The sequence below is a fragment of the Bombina bombina genome, chromosome 5 (genome assembly GCF_027579735.1).
Source record: "Bombina bombina isolate aBomBom1 chromosome 5, aBomBom1.pri, whole genome shotgun sequence".
NCBI lineage: Eukaryota > Metazoa > Chordata > Amphibia > Anura > Bombinatoridae > Bombina > Bombina bombina.
In genome coordinates, this window is record NC_069503.1 from 152,407,930 (window position 1) to 152,427,744 (window position 19,815).

The window sequence follows — 19,815 nt, forward strand, 5'->3', positions numbered from 1 at the left end:
CAGCCAATAGAATGCGAGCTCAATCTGATTGGCTGATTGGATCAGCCAATCGGATTGAACTTGATTCTGATTGGCTGATTCCATCAGCCAATCAGAAAATTCCTACCTTAATTCCGATTGGCTGATAGAATCCTATCAGCCAATCGGAATTCGAGGGACGCCATCTTGGATGACGTCCCTTAAAGGAACCGTCATTCGTCGGGAGACATCGGAAGAAGAGGATGGATCCGCGTCGCCTGCTTCAACATGGACCCGCTCCGCACCGGATGGAAGAAGATCGAAGATGCCGCTTGGAGAAGATGTTTGCCGGTCCGGATGTCCTCTTCTTGCCGGATAGGAGGAAGACTTTGGACCCTCTTCTGGACTTCTTCAGTGGATGTCTAGCCCCCGCTTGGGTTGGATGAAGATCTTGGAGCCAGGACCGATCGGTGATACCTGGATGGTGAAGACAAGGTAGGAAGATCTTCAGGGGATTAGTGTTAGGTTTATTTAAGGGGGGTTTGGGTTAGATTAGGGGTATGTGGGTGGTGGGTTGTAATGTTGGGGGGGGTATTGTATGTTTTGTTTTACAGGCAAAAGAGCTGAACTTCTTGGGGCATGCCCCGCAAAGGGCCCTGTTCAGGGCTGGTAAGGTAAAAGAGCTTGTAACTTTTTTAATTTAGAATAGGGTAGGGAATTTTTTATTTTGGGGGGCTTTGTTATTTTATTAGGGGGATTAGAGTAGGTGTAATTAGTTTAAAATTGTTGTAATATTTTTCTTATGTTTGTAAATATTTTTTTATTTTCTGTAACTTAGTTCTTTTTTATTTTTTGTACTTTAGCTAGTTTATTTAATTGTATTTATTTGTAGGAATTGTATTTAATTAATTTATTGATAGTGTAGTGTTAGGTTAATTGTAGGTAATTGTAGGTAGTTTATTTAATTATTTTATTGATAGGGTAGTGTTAGGTTTATTTGTAACTTAGGTTAGGATTTATTTTACAGGTAAATTTGTTATTATTTTAACTATTTTAGCTATTAAATAGTTCTTAACTATTTAATAGCTATTGTACCTGGTTAAAATAATTACAAAGTTGCCTGTAAAATAAATATTAATCCTAAAATAGCTATAATATAATTATAATTTATATTGTAGCTATATTAGGGTTTATTTTACAGGTAAGTATTTAGCTTTAAATAGGAATAATTTATTTAATAAGAGATAATTAATTTCGTTAGATGTAAATTATATTTAAGTTAGGGGGGTGTTAGTGTTAGGGTTAGACTTAGCTTTAGGGGTTAATACATTTATTAGAATAGCGGTGAGCTCCGATCGGAAGATTAGGGGTTAATAATTGAAGGTAGGTGTCGGCGATGTTAGGGAGGGCAGATTAGGGGTTAATACTATTTATGATAGGGTTAGTGAGGCGGATTAGGGGTTAATAACTTTATTATAGTAGCGCTCAGGTCCGCTCGGCAGATTAGGGGTTAATAAGTGTAGGTAGGTGTCGGCGACGTTGTGGGGGGCAGATTAGGGGTTAATAAATATAATATAGGGGTCGGCGATGTTAGGGCAGCAGATTAGGGGTACATAGGGATAACGTAGGTTGCGGCGGTTTACGGAGCGGCAGATTAGGGGTTAAAAGTGTAATGCAGGGGTCAGCGATAGCGGGAGTGGCAGATTAGGGGTTAATAAGTGTAAGGTTAGGGGTGTTTAGACTCGGGGTACATGTTAGAGTGTTAGGTGCAGACGTAGGAAGTGTTTTCCCATAGGAAACAATGGGGCTGCGTTAGGAGCTGAACGCTGCTTTTTTGCAGGTGTTAGGTTTTTTTTCAGCTCAAACAGCCCCATTGTTTCCTATGGGAGAATCGTGCACGAGCACGTTTTTGATGCCGGCCGCGTCCGTAAGCAACTCTGGTATCGAGAGTTGCATTTGCGGTAAAAATGCCCTACGCTCCTTTTTTGGAGCCTAACGCAGCATTTGTTTTAACTCTCGATACCAGAGTTAAATTTATGGTGCGGCCAGAAAAAAGCCCGCGGAGCGTTAACAGCCCTTTTACCGCCGAACTCTAAATCTAGGCCTATAACAGGGTCACAGTGTGGCTCCTTTATACCTTGATAGGATCTAGGGTTAATATCCTCTGAAGGGGGTTTATTGAACAGTTTGGGTTAATTAATCAGTGTATTAATTATTTACATGCTGCTTTGTGTAATTTTTTTCCTGGGCTGATAGACTGTGTGTTTTTGGCTGGAACAAACAGGTTTAACTTTTAAGTTTCCCTTTCATTTTTTAAAGTATTTCACAGCTCCTATTACTTGCTGTATTGTAATAACAAGGGAAGTACTGTCTTGCACTCCATGTGACCAGGTGTGGTCTTTGTTCATTTCCTCCATTCCGGTTGAGACTTGAACCTGTGGAGAGCGTTTCCTCTGTTAACTGTCTGGGTCTTGGAGGTGGTGAGTTTCCCCAGCCATTGGGAGTATAAAGGTGCAGTTTTCTATTAAAAAAAACCCACGTTTTTATTTGTGTCCTTCTGTGGGTATAACCTGAGCTATGGAGGACTATGACATGTTAGAAGGTACTCCTTCTGTACTAAATCATACCTGTTTATGTTGTGAGGAGGCCGTGGTTTTCCTGCCCATTCAATTATGTTCCACATGCCTTAACAACGTTATAAAGTCTAAGAAGGGAGACAAGCCTGCTAAGGCTCTTAGTCCCTATGGGCCGTCTACCTCTCAGAACTCGGCGTCCTGTGAGATTACTACCCTTGCTACATTATCCACTTCACATGCAGTTCCCCGTAGCACATCTAATCCTCCATCTGGAGGAGGCCTCTTCCTGCGGACTTTGCCACGCAGTTACAAACAGCGGTGTCTGCGGCCCTCAGTGCATTACCTCGCTCTAACAAACGCAAGAGTTAACATCTGTAGCTTCAGAGGGTGAATTTTCTGGGTCGTAGTCCTTAGCGTCTAAGCCTCTTGCTGCGGAGGAACCGTCCTTTAGATTTAAAATTGAGCACTTGTGGTTTTTATTAAAGGAGGTTCCGTCTACGTTAGAGGTTCCGTCTACGTTAGAGGTTCCAGAGGCCGCGCTGCCTAAAGAACCTATGATACCTAAATTAGACAGATTACTAGAAGGACATTACTCACTGTAAGTGAGTGTGTCAGAAAAGTATGCTTTTATGCATTGATAATATAGTAGTACATTCAAATATATTGTAGAGAAAAGAAATAAAAAATAACTTTTATTTAGGTATCATTAAAAGACAGCAAATAGTTTGTGTAATTTTGCTGCCCACAATTATTAAAAATACTTCTCCTGTGTGTTGAATTGTATTAATTCATGTATGTTTTTAAGATATAGGTGTCCTGAAAGTCAAATAGTGATCCAATATTGTTTAATAATTTCGTTATAATGTTGTACTTTATGAATGTAAATAAGTGATGAGAGACAGCTCCTTTTCAAACAGGGGCACAGGAAAGGGTTAGCCAAACCCCAATATCAATTTCAAAAAGGTAATTTTCCAGCCTCCAGTAGATTTTTAAAAGACCTTTATTAGTTTCTTACAGGGTCCATTGTAACAACGACGTTTCGAACCTATACCAGGTTCTTAATCATGTTTATAGAATAGTGTGCAGGTGTGTCTTTTATACCTGTCCATTTCCTATAAGATTACACGACAGTGCCATCATGTGGTCAAAATTTAAAATTACAAGTGATAAATAAAAAACTTGAGTTATTCAGCTTCTTGTACATCTTAGATTGAATTTTTAAGCTAGTTACCCTCTTTTTCTTAATTTTTATATGGTTATCACATGCAACATTAAAACCAAATTTTACTATATTTACAAATAAAACCTATACACATAAGATATTGGAATCATATTAGCTACTACGGATAAATGCTACAGTTGTCAATTAGAAAAATAATGACCATTCAAAATCTTTATTCAAACCTTCAGGTATCATGGTATTTAATTTATTAATCCAAAACATCTCCCTTCTTTTGAGCAATTGGTCTCTGTCACCTCCCCTCCTGGGTCTGTCAACTTGCTCAACCTATGATACCTAAATTAGACAGATTACTAGAAGGACATTACTCACTGTAAGTGAGTGTGTCAGAAAAGTATGCTTTTATGCATTGATAATATAGTAGTACATTCAAATATATTGTAGAGAAAAGAAATAAAAAATAACTTTTATTTAGGTATCATTAAAAGACAGCAAATAGTTTGTGTAATTTTGCTGCCCACAATTATTAAAAATACTTCTCCTGTGTGTTGAATTGTATTAATTCATGTATGTTTTTAAGATATAGGTGTCCTGAAAGTCAAATAGTGATCCAATATTGTTTAATAATTTCGTTATAATGTTGTACTTTATGAATGCTCTTAGCCTTATTTGTTGGCTTATATTTAAAGTACAACTGGGAAACTGCCTGCTTAATTTTGCAGGAATAATGTCTCGTAACTGTGTATTAATTTGTCTTGCACTGGCTGTTCGAATCACTTACGGCTAGATTTAGAGTTTTGTCGGTAACGACCCGCGTAGCTAACGCTGGCTTTTTTCTGGCCGCTCCTTTAAGATAACTCTGGTATTGAGAGTCCACAGAATGGCTGCGTTAGGCTCCAAAAAAGGAGCGTAGAGCATATTTAACGCAACTTCAACTCTCGATAACAGAGTTGCTTACGGACGCGGCCAGCCTCAAAAACGTGCTCGTGCACGATTCCCCCATAGAAAACAATGGGGCTGTTTGAGCTGAAAAAAAACCTAACACCTGCAAAAAAGCCGCGTTCAGCTCCTAACGCAGCCCCATTGTTTGCTATGGGGAAACACTTCCTACGTCTGCACCTAACACCCTAACATGTACCCCGAGTCTAAACACCCCTAACCTTACACTTATTAACCCCTATTCTGCCGCCCCCGCTATCGCTGACCCCTGCATATTATTTTTAACCCCTAATCTGCCGCTCCGTAAACCGCCGCTACTTACATTATCCCTATGTACCCCTAATCTGCTGCCCCTAACACCGCCGACCCCTATATTATATTTATTAACCCCTAATCTGCCCCCACAACGTCGCCTCCACCTGCCTACACTTATTAACCCCTAATCTGCCGACCGGACCGCACCGCTATTATAATAAAGTTATTAACCCCTAATCCGCCTCACTCCTGCCTCAATAACCCTATAATAAATAGTATTAACCCCTAATCTGCCCTCCCTAACATCGCCGACACCTAACTTCAAACATTAACCCCTAATCTGCCGACTGGAGCTCACCGCTATTCTAATAAATGTATTAACCCCTAAAGCTAAGTCTAACCCTAACACTAACACCCCCCTAAGTTAAATATAATTTAAATCTAACGAAATTAATTAACTCTTATTAAATAAATTATTCCTATTTAAAGCTAAATACTTACCTGTAAAATAAATCCTAATATAGCTACAATATAAATTATAATTATATTATAGCTATTTTAGGATTTATATTTATTTTACAGGTAATTTTGTATTTATTTTAACCAGGTACAATAGCTATTAAATAGTTAAGAACTATTTAATAGCTAAAATAGTTAAAATAATTACAAAATTACCTGTAAAATAAATCCTAACCTAAGTTACAATTAAACCTAACACTACACTATCAATAAATTAATTAAATAAAATACCAACAATTACCTACAATTAAACCTAACACTACACTATCAATACATTAATTAAATACAATATATACAAATAAATACAATTAAATAAACTAACTAAAGTACAAAAAATAAAAAAGAACTAAGTTACAAAAAATAAAAAAATATTTACAAACATTAGAAAAATATTACAACAATTTTAAACTAATTACACCTACTCTAAGCCCCCTAATAAAATAACAAAGCCCCCCAAAATAAAAAAATGCCCTACCCTATTCTAAATTACAAAAGTTCAAAGCTCTCTTACCTTACCAGCCCTGAACAGGGCCCTTTGCGGGGCATGCCCCAAAGAATTCAGCTCTTTTGCCTGTAAAAAAAAACATACAATACCCCCCCCCCAACATTACAACCCACCACCCACATACCCCTAATCTAACCCAAACCCCCCTTAAATAAACCTAACACTAAGCCCCTGAAGATCTTCCTACCTTATCTTCACCCTGCCAGGTTCACCAATACGTCCTCGGAAGTCTTGATCCAAGCCTCGGAAGTGTTGATCCAAGCCCAAGCGGGGGGCTGAAGAGTGACGTCCATCCTCGGGCTGAAGTCTGGATCCAAGCGGCGACTGAAGAAATCCATCCTCGGGCTGAAGTCGGAAGTCCATCATCTGGATGAAGTCTTCTATCAAGCCGCATCTTCAATCTTCTTTCTTCTGGAGCGGAGCGGAACCATCTTCTTCCAAGCCGACGCGGAACATCCTCTTCAACCGACGACTAGACGACGAATGACGGTTCCTTTAAATGACGTCATCCAAGATGGCGTCCCTCTAATTCCGATTGGCTGATAGGATTCTATCAGCCAATCGGAATTAAGGTAGGAATATTCTGATTGGCTGATTGAATCAGCCAATCAGAATCAAGTTCAATCCGATTGGCTGATCCAATCAGCCAATCAGATTGAGCTCGCATTCTATTGGCTGTTCCGATCAGCCAATAGAATGCGAGCTCAATCTGATTGGCTGATTGGATCATCCAATCGGATTGAACTTGATTCTGATTGGCTGATTCCATCAGCCAATCAGAATATTCCTACCTTAATTCCGATTGGCTGATAGAATCCTATCAGCCAATCGGAATTCGAGGGACACCATCTTGGATGACGTCATTTAAAGGAACCGTCATTCGTCGTCTAGTCGTCAGTTGAAGAGGATGTTCCGCGTCGGCTTGGAAGAAGATGGTTCCGCTCCGCTCCAGAAGAAGATTGAAGATGCGGCTTGATAGAAGACTTCATCCAGATGATGGACTTCCGACTTCAGCCCGAGGATGGATTTCTTCAGTCGCCGCTTGGATCCAGACTTCAGCCCGAGGATGGACGTCACTCTTCAGCCCCCCACTTGGGCTTGGATCAACACTTCCGAGGCTTGGATCAAGACTTCCGAGGACGGATCGGTGAACCTGGCAGGGTGAAGATAAGGTAGGAAGATCTTAAGGGGCTTAGTGTTAGGTTTATTTAAGGGGGGTTTGGGTTAGATTAGGGGTATGTGGGTGGTGGGTTGTAATGTTGGGGGGGGGGGTATTGTATGTTTTTTTTTTTACAGGCAAAAGAGCTGAATTTCTTGGGGCATGCCCCGCAAAGGGCCCTGTTCAGGGCTGGTAAGGTAAAAGAGCTTTGAACTTTTTTAATTTAGAATTGGGTAGGGCATTTTTTATTTTGGGGGCTTTGTTATTTTATTAGGGGGCTTAGAGTAGGTGTAATTAGTTTAAAATTGTTGTAATATTTTTCTAATGTTTGTAAATATTTTTTTATTTTTTGTAACTTAGTTCTTTTTTATTTTTTGTACTTTAGTTAGTTTATTTCATTGTATTTATTTGTATATATTGTATTTAATTAATGTATTGCTAGTGTAGTGTTAGGTTTAATTGTAGATAATTTTAGGTAGTTTATTTAATTAATTTATTGATAGTGTAGTGTTAGGTTTAATTGTAACTTGGGTTAGGATTTATTTTACAGGTAATTTTGTAATTATTTTAACTATTTTAGCTATTAAATAGTTCTTAACTATTTAATAGCTATTGTACCTGGTTAAAATAATTACAAAGTTGCCTGTAAAATAAATATAAATCCTAAAATAGCTATAATATAATTATAATTTATATTGTAGCTATATTAGGGTTTATTTTACAGGTAAGTATTTAGCTTTAAATAGGAATAATTTATTTAATAAGAGTTAATTTATTTAGTTAGAATAAAATTATATTTAACTTAGGGGGGTGTTAGGGTTAGGGTTAGGGTTAAAATTAGCTTTAGGGGTTAAAAAATTTATTAGAGTAGCAGTGAGCTCCGATCGGCAGATTAGGGGTTAATACTTGAAGTTAGGTGTCGGCAATGTTAGGGAGGGCAGATTAGGGGTTAATACTATTTATTATAGGGTTATTGAGGCGGGAGTGAGGCGGATTAGGGGTTAATAACTTTATTATACTAGCGGTGAGATCTGCTCGGCAGATTAGGGGTTAATAAGTGTAGGCAGGTGGAGGCGACGTTGAGGGGGGCAGGTTAGGGGTTAATAAATATAATATAGGGGTCGGCGGTGTTAGGGGCAGCAGATTAGGGGTACATAGCTATAATGTAGCTGGCGGCGGCGTGCGGACGGCAGATTAGGGGTTAATAAGTGTAGGTAGCTGGCGGCGACGTTGTGGGGGGCAGATTAGGGGTTAATAAATATAATATAGTGGTCGGCGGTGTTAGGGGCAGCAGATTAGGGGTACATAAGGATAACGTAGGTGGTGGTCGGCAGATTAGGGGTTAAAAAAATGTAATCGAGTGTCGGCGATGTGGGGGGACCTCGGTTTAGGGGTACATAGGTAGTTTATGGGTGTTAGTGTACTTTAGAGCACAGTAGTTAAGAGCTTTATAAACCAGCGTTAGCCCAGAAAGCTCTTAACTACTGACTTTTTTCTGCGGCTGGAGTTTTGTCGTTAGATTTCTAACGCTCACTTCAGCCACGACTCTAAATACCGGAGTTAGGAAGATCCCATTGAAAAGATAGGATACGCAATTGACGTAAGGGGATCTGCGGTATGGAAAAGTCGCGGCTGAAAAGTGAGCGTTAGACCCTTTCCTGACTGACTCCAAATACCGGCGGTAGCCTAAAACCAGCGTTAGGAGCCTCTAACGGTGGTTTTCACGGCTACCGCCAAACTCCAAATCTAGGCCTATGAAACTTAGTTATAGCATTAGCTTTAAGTATCTAGTTCAAAGATTTGCTTGACTATGCGTAAGCTGTGCATCTTTTATGCGTCACAACATTCAAATTGTTTCAAATGTGCTTAAAGTATATTTAATGTATGTAGGAAAGGTAGCAGGATCTCTCTTATACTTCTTAGATAGTTACGAGAGTAAAATTTAGCCTTAGGTTTTTATGAAATAGTAAATACCCTTGAGATGTATTATTATTACATTAATAATTACACAGGATTTATACTATTGATTAGCAAATGTTTTACAGTGTGCTTATATATATACTGGTTGCACTTGCTTTATTTTAGAGTGCAACTTTCCTATTAGTCATTCCGGATATCTAAAGTAGTACCCCTTTAAATTGCTCTGTTAAAATTAACAACAATACGCTAGAGCAATGATATAGTGTTTGTAATAAAGTATATAGTGCTGTGATTAAACAACTTTAGTATTGTCCCAGAGATGATGCACAGGTGTTTAAAGAAAACAAAAGTATAGTATTGGATTTTATGAACTTATCACCGATTATAGCTAAGGATAAGCTATTCAATTTTCTTATATTACTTATATTATTAATAGTTTTGTTTCCACCATATTAAATATCTCTGAGTGATACTAGTACTTATGGCAGTCTAATAACTGCTGATTTAAATTACCGTAGGTTGTTATTTCACAGGCTGTATATTGATTATACAGCAGACTATAAATATATATTGCTCATATGTGGTAGAATTAACGGTAATACTGCTTCATATCCGTTTTTAAATAATCTGGAGTGAGACAATTTTTAAGTACTTAAAATGCATGTAGTATGAAAAGCTCCGCTGTTTGAAATAAAAGAGGCTTATTTTACTCTGTACTCCAAATATTTAGCTATTTACCGTATTATGTGGACTAGTGCAATCCAATTCAGCTACCTTCCCAGCAAATATGGCTGGTACTTCTATGTTATATAAAGATATCACTTTGAACGATATGCTGCCCTGTGGCTATAAACTTTAAACTACAATACCGCTAAGCTCAAATGAGGATTCAGGATACCATATACTTTTAAACTAAAACGATACATAATCTATTTTAACCACTAGGAGATTAACATTAAAACAAAAAAAAAACCTTTACGCACTTCTCCTTAAAGTGAACCATCAGATGTATATATTTATTAATATTTATTGAGACAAGGCACTGAAAAAGAGACTAAAAATCTGTAATCTTGCAAAACAAACTAAATTAGACAGAGTTTACAAAGACAAGAAAGTTCCTTTGACTATTCCTGTGCCGCTTAAAATGGTGAACATTATTAAGAACGAATGGGAACGAATTGGTTCTTCCTTTTCCCCCCTCATATACTTTTAAAAAGTTGTTCCCTGACTCTCAACTGGATTTGTGGGGCTCCATTCCTAAGGTGGATGGTGCTATCTCTACGCTTACCTAAACGTACTACTATACCTCTTAAAGGATAGTTCTTCAATCAGAGAGCCGATGGATAAGAAAATGGAAACCTTTTTGAGAAAGATGTTTCAACATACAGGATTTTTGTTTCAACCGGTGGCTGCAGTTGCCGGAGTGGCTACCTAAATTGAGGTGGAGTCTCCCCTCGAGGATATTCATGACAGAATTAAAGCTCTGAGAATTGATAATTCTTTTATCTGTGATGCGAACATGCAAATTATTCGCCTAAATGCAAAGGCCTCTGGCTTTGCAGTCCTAGCCTGCCAAGCACTCTGGTTGAAGACTTGGTCTGCGGATATGACTTCTAAGTCCAGACTCCTTTCTATTTCCTTCAAGGGAAAGATTTTATTTGGTCCAGGCCTGGACTCCATTATTTCTACGGTTACCAGAGGCAAGGGTGCCTTCCTACCGCAAGATAAGAAGAACAAGTCTAAGGGACGATTGTCTTCTAATTTTCATTCCTTTCGTTCTGATAAATCCCACTGACAACAATCCTCCTTCAAGCCCGAGCAACCCAAGAGTACTTGGAAGCCGACTCAGTCCTGGAATTAATCCAAGCCGAAAACAAATCATCTTGAAGGGGCGGCCCCCGATCCGGGATCGGATTGTGTAGGGGGCAGATTGTCTCTTTTTTCAGACGCCTGGTTTAAGGACGTACAGGATCTGTGGGTCCTGGAGGTGGTATCTCAGGGATACAAGGATTCAAATCTCATCCACCACGGGGCAGATTCCTTCTCTCGAATCTGTCTACTAAACCAGAAAAGAGGGACGCCTTTCTAGGGTGCGTTCGGGATCTATCCTCCTTAGGAGTTGTTGTCCGGTGCCTATCGATGAAAGAGGTTTGGGGTTTTATTCAAACCTTTTCGTGGTCCCAAAGAAGGAGGGAACTTTCCGCCCAATTCTGGACCTAAAGTGCTTAAACAAATTTCTCAGTGTCCCTTCCTTCAAGATGGAGACGATAAGGTCCATCCTTGCTTTTATTCAGAAAGGCCAATTTATGACCACTATAGATCTGAAGGATGCTTACCTTCATGTTCCAATCCACAGGGAACACTTTCGGTTCCTGAAGTTTGCATTCATGGACCAGCACTTCCAGTTCATTGCCCTTCCGCTTGACCTAGCTACTGCTCCAAAAATCTTTATGAATGTTCTGGGGGCTCTTCTAGCCGTTGCCAGAACTCAGGGTATTGCAGTAGCCCCATACTTGGACAGTATTCTGGTGCAAGCACCATCCTTTCGTCTTGCGGAAGAATTCTCGGAGTCCCTTCTCAGTCTTCTTCGATCACATGGATGGAAGATAAACAGGGTGGAATTCCTGGGCATACTATAATAAAGTCCATATACATGAGGATATTTTTAACAGACCAGAGACGTTGCGGGTCAAAGTCAAGGGATCCTCAAGCGGATCTAATAGATGCACTAGCAGTGCCCTGGAGGTTCAAACTTATATCTTTTTCCTCCTTTACCGCTTCTTCCTCGAGTGGTGACCCACATCAAGCAGGAGCGAGTATCAGTAATTCTGATTGCTCCATCGTGGCCACAAAGGACGTGGTTTGCGGATCTACTGGGGATGTCCTCATCTCCTCCGTGGAAGTTACCTTGTTGCAGAGACCTGCTGATACAAGTTCCATTTGTTCATCAACATCTAGATTCTCTGAGGCTGACTGTGTGGAGATTGAACGCTTAGTCTTAGCCAAGAGAGGTTTCTTTGAGAGTGTCATTGATACTCTTATTCAAGCTCGTAAACCAGTTACTCGGCGTATCTACCACAAGGTGTGGAGGACCTACTTATTCTGGTGTGAAGAGCGTGGTTTTTCCTGGCACAGAGTTAAGGTTGCCAGGATTTTATCTTTTCTCCAGGATGGGCTGGAGAAGGGTCTTTCTGCTAGTTCCCTGAGGGGACAGATTTCGGCCCTGTCGGTTTTATTGCACAATAGACTGGCTGTGCTTCCAGACGAGCAGTCCTTTGTTAAGGCTCTGATTAGGATCAGACCTGTGTTTAGATCTGGAGCTCCTCTGGAGCCTAAATATTGTTCTTCGTGTTTTGCACCAGGTTCTGTTTGAGCCTCTGCATTCTGTTGACATTACATTATTATCTTGGAAAGTTTTCTTTTTATTGGCTATTGCCAGAGTTTCTGAGATCTCTGCCTTGCAATGTGAGCCCCCTTTTCTGATTTTTCATGCAGATAAGGCAGTTTTACGTACTAAATTAGGTTTTCATCCTAAGGTTGTGTCAGATCGCAACATCAATCAGGAGATTGTGGTTCCTTCCTTGTGTCCTAATCCTCCTTCATCGATAGAACGCTTACTTCACAGTTTGGATGTGGTTCGCGCCTTGAAGTTCTATCTTCAGGCTACTAAGGAGTTTAGACAATCTTCCTCTTTGTTTGTTGTCTGTTCAGGGAAGCGTAAGGGGCAGAAGGCAATTTCAACTTCCCTATCTTTTTAGTTAAGGAGTGTCATCCGCTTAGCTTACGAGACAGCAGGACATCGTCCTCCTGAGAGGATAACGGCTCATTCCACTAGAGCAGTGGCTTCCTCTTGGGCCTTTAAGAATGAGGCCTCTATGGATCAGATTTGTAAGGCGGCTACCTAGTCCTCCTTACATACTTTTTTAAAATTTTAAAGTTTGATGTTTTTGCTTCTGCTGAAGCAGCTTTCGGGAAAAGGCTGTGGTGCCCTCAGAATAGGGTCCGCCTATTCCTTTTTGTTCCCTCCCGTTATTCATTCAGTGTCCTCTGGAGCTTGGGTATAGTTTTCTTGTAAAGACTAAAGCTGTGGACTCTCCCTATCTTAGGAAGGAAAACATAATTTATGTTTACCAGATAAATTCCTTTTCCTTCTTGTCTATGGGTGGTCCCCTATCTTTTATTTTATTCTTCTGGCACCATTTATACCCTAATGTTTCTCCTACGTTTCCTTGGTCCCTCGGCAGAATGAATGGGGTAATGAGGACGTGGGAGGGATATTTAAGCCTTTGGCTGGGGTGTCTGCCTCCTCCTGGTGGCCAGGTGTTGTATTTCCCAACAGTAAGGAATGAAGCCGTGGACTCTCCCTATTCGTAAGGAAAGGAATTTATCCGGTAAGCATAAATTATGTTTTTTCTACCAATAACTTTTAACATAATATGTATTTTTTTTTAAACAGAGTACAGAAGGATTTTGATGTTCCCTCAAATTGTCTAATCGGTGCTCATGCATATTGTACACAAGTAAGTAATTGAGTTGTAATTACTCATTTCTGTGTATAGTTTGAATATCTATATATGTACATTTTTAAAAATTTAGCATAAAATACACTTAAGAATGTATAATTAGTTAAATTTTCTGTTGAATACACAGTTGTACATTTTTAAAGGGACATGAATGTCAACATTACATTTTCACAGTTAAGATAGAACATGCAATTTAAAGAGACTTTTACATTTACTTTTGTTATAACATTCTTTTGTTATCCTTTGATTAAAATCACACATAAGTAGTTTTAGGAGCAGCAATACACTACTGGCAACTAACTGGGGATTGGTTGCACCACACAAATGCTTATTGTCATTGGCTCACAAGATGTGTTCCGGTAGGTCCCAATAGTCCATTACCTTTCTGGAGCTGAGTTCTGGAACTTCTGCAGAGGGGTTAAACATATAGTTAAATTGTATTTTTTTCACTTTTATATCTCTTTAAGCTCCACATTTTTATAACATCTTACTAAAGAGCAAAGTATATTCCAACTGGATTAAATCTGGAACTGGGAGGCATTGAGGCCGAATTATCAAATGTCTGTCGGACCTGATCCGACAGTGTGGATCAGGTCCAACAGACATCGCTGAATGCAGAGAGCGGGTTGAATTGTGGCAATTCCTTTCTGCCTCAGAGCAGGCGGACAGGGTTATGGAGCAGCGGTCTTTAGACCGCTGCTTCATAACTGCTATTTCTGGCGAGTCTGAAGATTCGCCAGAAACACAGGCCCTCAAGCTCGATTCGGAGCTTGATAAATGGGCCTCATAGGCTGAGTTAGGAAGACCCTTGTGTAGCCGTGCGTCTTCTATGGGCATGGTAGGACATTATATGGACAGGTCCTTAGTTTCACTAATAGCAACTATAATACCTATAAGACAGTGAGAGCTGCAGAAGGGAAAGTAATGTGTTAACTCCTATAACTCTGCATAGGCTTCATCTGTTGCTGTCTGAAGGGCATGTCATAGTAGTAATAATTGATTTGTAAATGCTTATTCTTAAAGTGAATGTAAATTTTCATCAATTAGTGCCCGGCTTTTAAAAATACTATTAAAAACAGGGGCACTTTCATTGATGAAAGTTTACATTGCACTGTATTTTACAAATTCTTACCTTTTACTTCTTCAAAGCTGGATCCCACACCTGGAGTTCCTCTATAAGTACGTCATCAATGACGAAACCGGCTTCCTCCAATCACGGGTTCCCCCTCCAAAGTGTCCATCTTGTGATTGGAGGAAGCAGGCTTCATCATTGCTGTGTAAGAACAGCATGAGAAGCAGGTAAAAATACGGTGCAATGTAAACTTTCATCAATGAAAGTGCTCCTGTTATTAATAGTATTTTTTTCCTATGGCATGGAGAGTCCACGAAACGTAATTACTAGTGGGATATTCACTCCTGGCCAGCAGGAGGAGGCAAAGAGCACCACAGGAGAGCTGTTAAGTATCACTTCCCTTACCCATAACCCCAGTCATTCTCTTTGCCTTGATCAAGGGAGGATGGCAAAGATGCTGTCTGCAGATTTTTTTTTAAAATTATTTTATGGGTACTTTTCCCTGCAAGCAAAGATTGGGGTCTAGCTGTGTCCATGTCAATCTCTTTAGTAAGAGTAATGGTGGCTATTTGCGGTTAGAAGACGGCGAGGTGGTCTTTGCTTAAACTAACATTATTGCTACCCCTATTATAGAAAGCCAGGGTTGGTTACTCTGCAGTTTTATCAGCTTTTCCAAAGGTTTCTGGTAAGCGTAAAAGGAAATCTAAACATATTGATGTTAGTAAGGCTGACTCAGCTAAGGCTGCATTAGTTAGTTTGTCTCAGTTATCTAATGAGGATGATTCTTCAGTGGCTTCTGAGGGGGAATTGTCAGATTCTGATACTGTATTGACCAATTCTGCAGATTCAGAGGAGATTAATTTCAGATTTAAAGTGAAAGTAAATCCTAGCATTTTACAAACGCTCGGATTGACTTTTGAAACAAATAAAGGGGACTTTCATTCATGAAGTATAAGATACTTCATGTAGAAAGCTTCTTTATTTGTTTTAACCGATCGGCGTTCTTAGCTGCTACAGCAGCACACTGCCAATAGCAGTGCAGTAAATCTGGCTCCCATGGGCGCCAAGCCGGATTTACCGCACGGCAATTGGCTAAGAGGTGAAAACGTCACCTCTTAGCAAAACATTTTTTTAGCCGTGGGCTGCTGTAGCATCTAAAAACCGCGATCGGTTAAAACAAATAAAGGAGCTTTCTACATGAAGTATCTTATACTTCATGAATGAAAGTCCCCTTTATTTGTTTGAAAAGTCAATCCTAGCATTTGTAAAATGCTAGGATTTACTTTCACTTTGTTAGAACACCGAAGGAGGTTCTTGCTACTTTGAAAGAATCCGACGCATCTGTTACGATGAATCCAAAGAGGTCTAGTAAGCTTAATAGGGTATATGATGTACCCTCATCTGTGGAAGTATTTCCAGTTCCAGACCGTATGGCAGATATTATAACTCAGGAATGGGATAAACCAGGGATTCCTTTTTTCCCGCCCTTTGTTTTTAAAAATATTTTTCCTGTTGCTAATGCTATTCGTGATTCATGGCGCACGGTGCCCAAGGTAGAAGGAGCCATCTCTACTCTGGCTAGGAGAACTACTATTCCTATTGAAGATAGTTGTTGTTTCAAGGATCCCATGGATAAGAAGCTTGAGGCTTTTTTCAAGAAGATGTACATTCATCAGGGATTACAGTGGCAACCTGTTGCTAGTATTGCTACAGTTGTGGGGGCAGCATATTATTGGTGCAATGACTTACCTAATCTTATCCTAAAAGAGACTACTATAGAGGAGATCCAAGACAGGTTCAATGCTCTCAAGCTAGCCAATACCTTTATTTGTGATGCCAACATGCAGGTTCTTAGGCTGGGTGCTAAGATTTCTGGTTTCACTGTTTTAGCTCGCAGAGCTCTGTGGTTAAAACCAGGGTCTGCAGATGTTGCATCCAAGTCCAAGCTTTTATCTCTGCCTTATAAGGGTAAAACCTTGTTTGGACCAGGTTTGGCAGAAATAATTTCTGACATTACAGGTGGAAAGCGTTCTTTCCTACCTCAGGATAAAAAGAATAGACCTAAGGGTCACCAGAATTCAACCCTGGGAGTGATAGTTCCAGAGGAACAGGGTCTAGGATTATATTCAGATCTATTTGTAGTTCCTAAAAAGGAGGGCACTTTTCGTCCCATTCTTGACTTAAAGTGTCTCAACCAATTCCTCAGAGTTCCGTCCTTCAAGATGGAGACCATCTGTTCTATTCTTCCTTTGGTCCAAGAGGGTCAGTTCATGACGACCATAGATCTGAAGGACACATATCTTCATGTTCCTTTTCACAGGGATCATTATCAGTATCTAAGGTTTGCCTTCCATGACAAACATTTCCAGTTTGTTGCCCTTCCTTTTGGCCTTGCTACAGCTCCCAGGATTTTTACAAAGGTTCTGGGGGCTCTTCTGGCAGTGGTGAGGTCCCAGGTTATTGCTGTGGTGCCTTATCTAGACGACATTCTAGTTCAAGCACCATATTTTCATCTAGCGATATCTCATACCGAGATGTTGTTGTTTATTCTACGTTCCCACGGGTGGAAAATGAATCTGGGAAAGAGTTCCCTTGTTCCTGATAAACAGTGGTGTGTTTCTTGGGAACAATCATAGATTTCCTGTCCATAAAGATTTTTTAGACTCTCTCTCCAGTCTGCTATTAGTCCATCTGTGGCTCAATGCATGGAGGGGATTGGACTGATGGTTGCCTCCATGGACATTATTCCATTTGCTTGGTTCCATCTGAGACCTCTGCAACTATGCATGATCAGTCAATGGAACAGGGACCACTCAGATCTCTCGCAGAATATAAATTTTGATTCCCCAACAAGAGTCTCTCTCTCATGGTAGATTTCACAGGACCTTCTGTCTCGGGGCACATGATTCCTGAGGCCTTCCTGGGTGATTGTGACCACGGACACCAGCCTGTTAGGCTGGGGAGAAGTTTGGTGTTTCTTAAAAGCAGGTAACCTCCACTCTCCGGGATGAAAAGGTAACCTCCACTCTCCAGGATGAAAAGTCTGCCTGCTCAGAAAATAAGAGATACCAGATTTGGATGAAGAAAAGGACCCTGAAGTAGGAGGTCCTTCCTGAAAGGTAACCTCCACGGCTCCAGAGGAGTCGTCTCTTCCAATAAACATCTTGGAGTTGAGAGCAATTTTCTATGCTTTAATAGCTTGGCCTCAACTAGCTTTGGTCTGATTTATCAGATTTCAGTCGGACAACATCACCTTGGTTGCCTACATCAACCACCAGGGAGGAACTCGGAGTTCCTTGGCAATGGAGGTGACTCGCATTCTCCAGTGGGTGGAGTCTCATGATTGCCATCTCTCTGCGATCCACATACCAGTGGTGGACAACTGGAAGGCAGATTTTCTGAGCAGGCAGACTTTTCATCCCAGAGAGTGGGCTCTCCACCCAGAGGTTTTCACAATGATAACTCTCAGGTGGGGGGTTCCGGAGTGGGATCTGATGGTGTCTCTTCAAAATGCCAAGCTTCCAAAGTACGGTTCAAGGTCAAGAGATCCTCCAGCCGTTCTGGTAGATGCTCTAGCGGTTCCTTGGAGCTTCAATCTTGCATACCCGTTTTCTCTGTTTGCGTTGCTTCCACGAGTAATTGCTCGCATCAAACAGGAGAGAGCTTCCGTGACTCTAATAGCTTCTGCTTCCACTGTGGAGGCTACCTTTCAGGACGGACCTTCTACTTTAGGGTCCTTTTCTTCATCCAAATCTGGTTTCTCTGAAGCTGACTGCTTAGAGATTGAACGTCTAAGTTTTGCTTTCTCTGAAAAAGTCATAGATACTATGCTTCAGGCTCGTAAACTGGTTACTCGCAGAAATATACTCCTGCCGTCCCCTAAGATCCAACAAGGACCTGCTTATTGCGTCCTCTACCATCACCTCCTCTCATGCTAGACTACAGGACTTCTCTCGTGCGGCACCAACACTCTGGAACGCACTTCCTCGAGCTGTCAGACTTGCCCCTAACCTCTCCTCCTTTAAACGTTCCCTAAAGACCTTTCTGTTCAGGGAATCCTATCATCCGACTTATTAACAAACTAACTTCACTTAACTAACAGTTGCCCTCTATCTCCTCACTACTATCATTCTAACCTTTGCAGTCCCCACCTCCTGTTTCCCATCCTCCTACCCATCTAGATTGTAAGTTCCCACAGGAATAGGGCCCTCAATTCCCACTGTATTTGTCTTATCGTATTGTTTCTCCATAGTACTGTTATCCTTGTACCCATGGGCAGCGCTGCGGAATCTATCAGCGCTTTATACAGGGAGTGCAGAATTATTAGGCAAGTTGTATTTTTGAGGATTAATTTTATTATTGAACAACAACCATGTTCTCAATGAACCCAAAAAACTCATTAATATCAAAGCTGAATATTTTTGGAAGTAGTTTTTAGTTTGTTTTTAGTTATAGCTATTTTAGGGGGATATCTGTGTGTGCAGGTGACTATTACTGTGCATAATTATTAGGCAACTTAACAAAAAACAAATATATACCCATTTCAATTATTTATTTTTACCAGTGAAACCAATATAACATCTCAACATTCACAAATATACATTTATGACATTCAAAAACAAAACAAAAACAAATCAGTGACCAATATAGCCACCTTTCTTTGCAAGGACACTCAAAAGCCTGCCATCCATGGATTCTGTCAGTGTTTTGATCTGTTCACCATCAACATTGCGTGCAGCAGCAACCACAGCCTCCTAGACACTGTTCAGAGAGGTTTACTGTTTTCCCTCCTTGTAAATCTGATGATGGACCACAGGTTCTCAATGGGGTTCAGTTCAGGTGAACAAGGAGGCCATGCCATTAGATTTTCTTCTTTTATACCCTTTCTTGCCAGCCACGCTGTGGAGTACTTGGACGCGTGTGATGGAGCATTGTCCTGCATGAAAATCATGTTTTTCTTGAAGGATGCAGACTTCTTCCTGTACCACTGCTTGAAGAAGGTGTCTTCCAGAAACTGGCAGTAGGACTAGGAGTTGAGCTTGACTCCATCCTCAACCCGAAAAGGCCCCACAAGCTCATCTTTGATGATACCAGCCCAAACCAGTACTCCACCTCCACCTTGCTGGCGTCTGAGTCGGACTGGAGCTCTCTTCCCTTTACCAATCCAGCCACGGGCCCATCCATCTGGCCCATCAAGACTCACTCTCAT

At 40.5% G+C, this 19,815-nt stretch overlaps 1 protein-coding gene across 1 annotated transcript in view; it reads left to right on the forward strand.

Moving 5' to 3' along the window:
• Positions 1 to 19,815, forward strand: part of MINDY4 (MINDY lysine 48 deubiquitinase 4) — a 400,337-nt gene that overhangs the window by 253,596 nt on the left and 126,926 nt on the right. Inside the window, exon 14 of the mRNA XM_053713744.1 lies at positions 13,468 to 13,531. Coding sequence (XP_053569719.1) covers positions 13,468 to 13,531 — 64 coding nt within the window. The remainder of the gene's footprint in view (positions 1 to 13,467; positions 13,532 to 19,815) is intronic.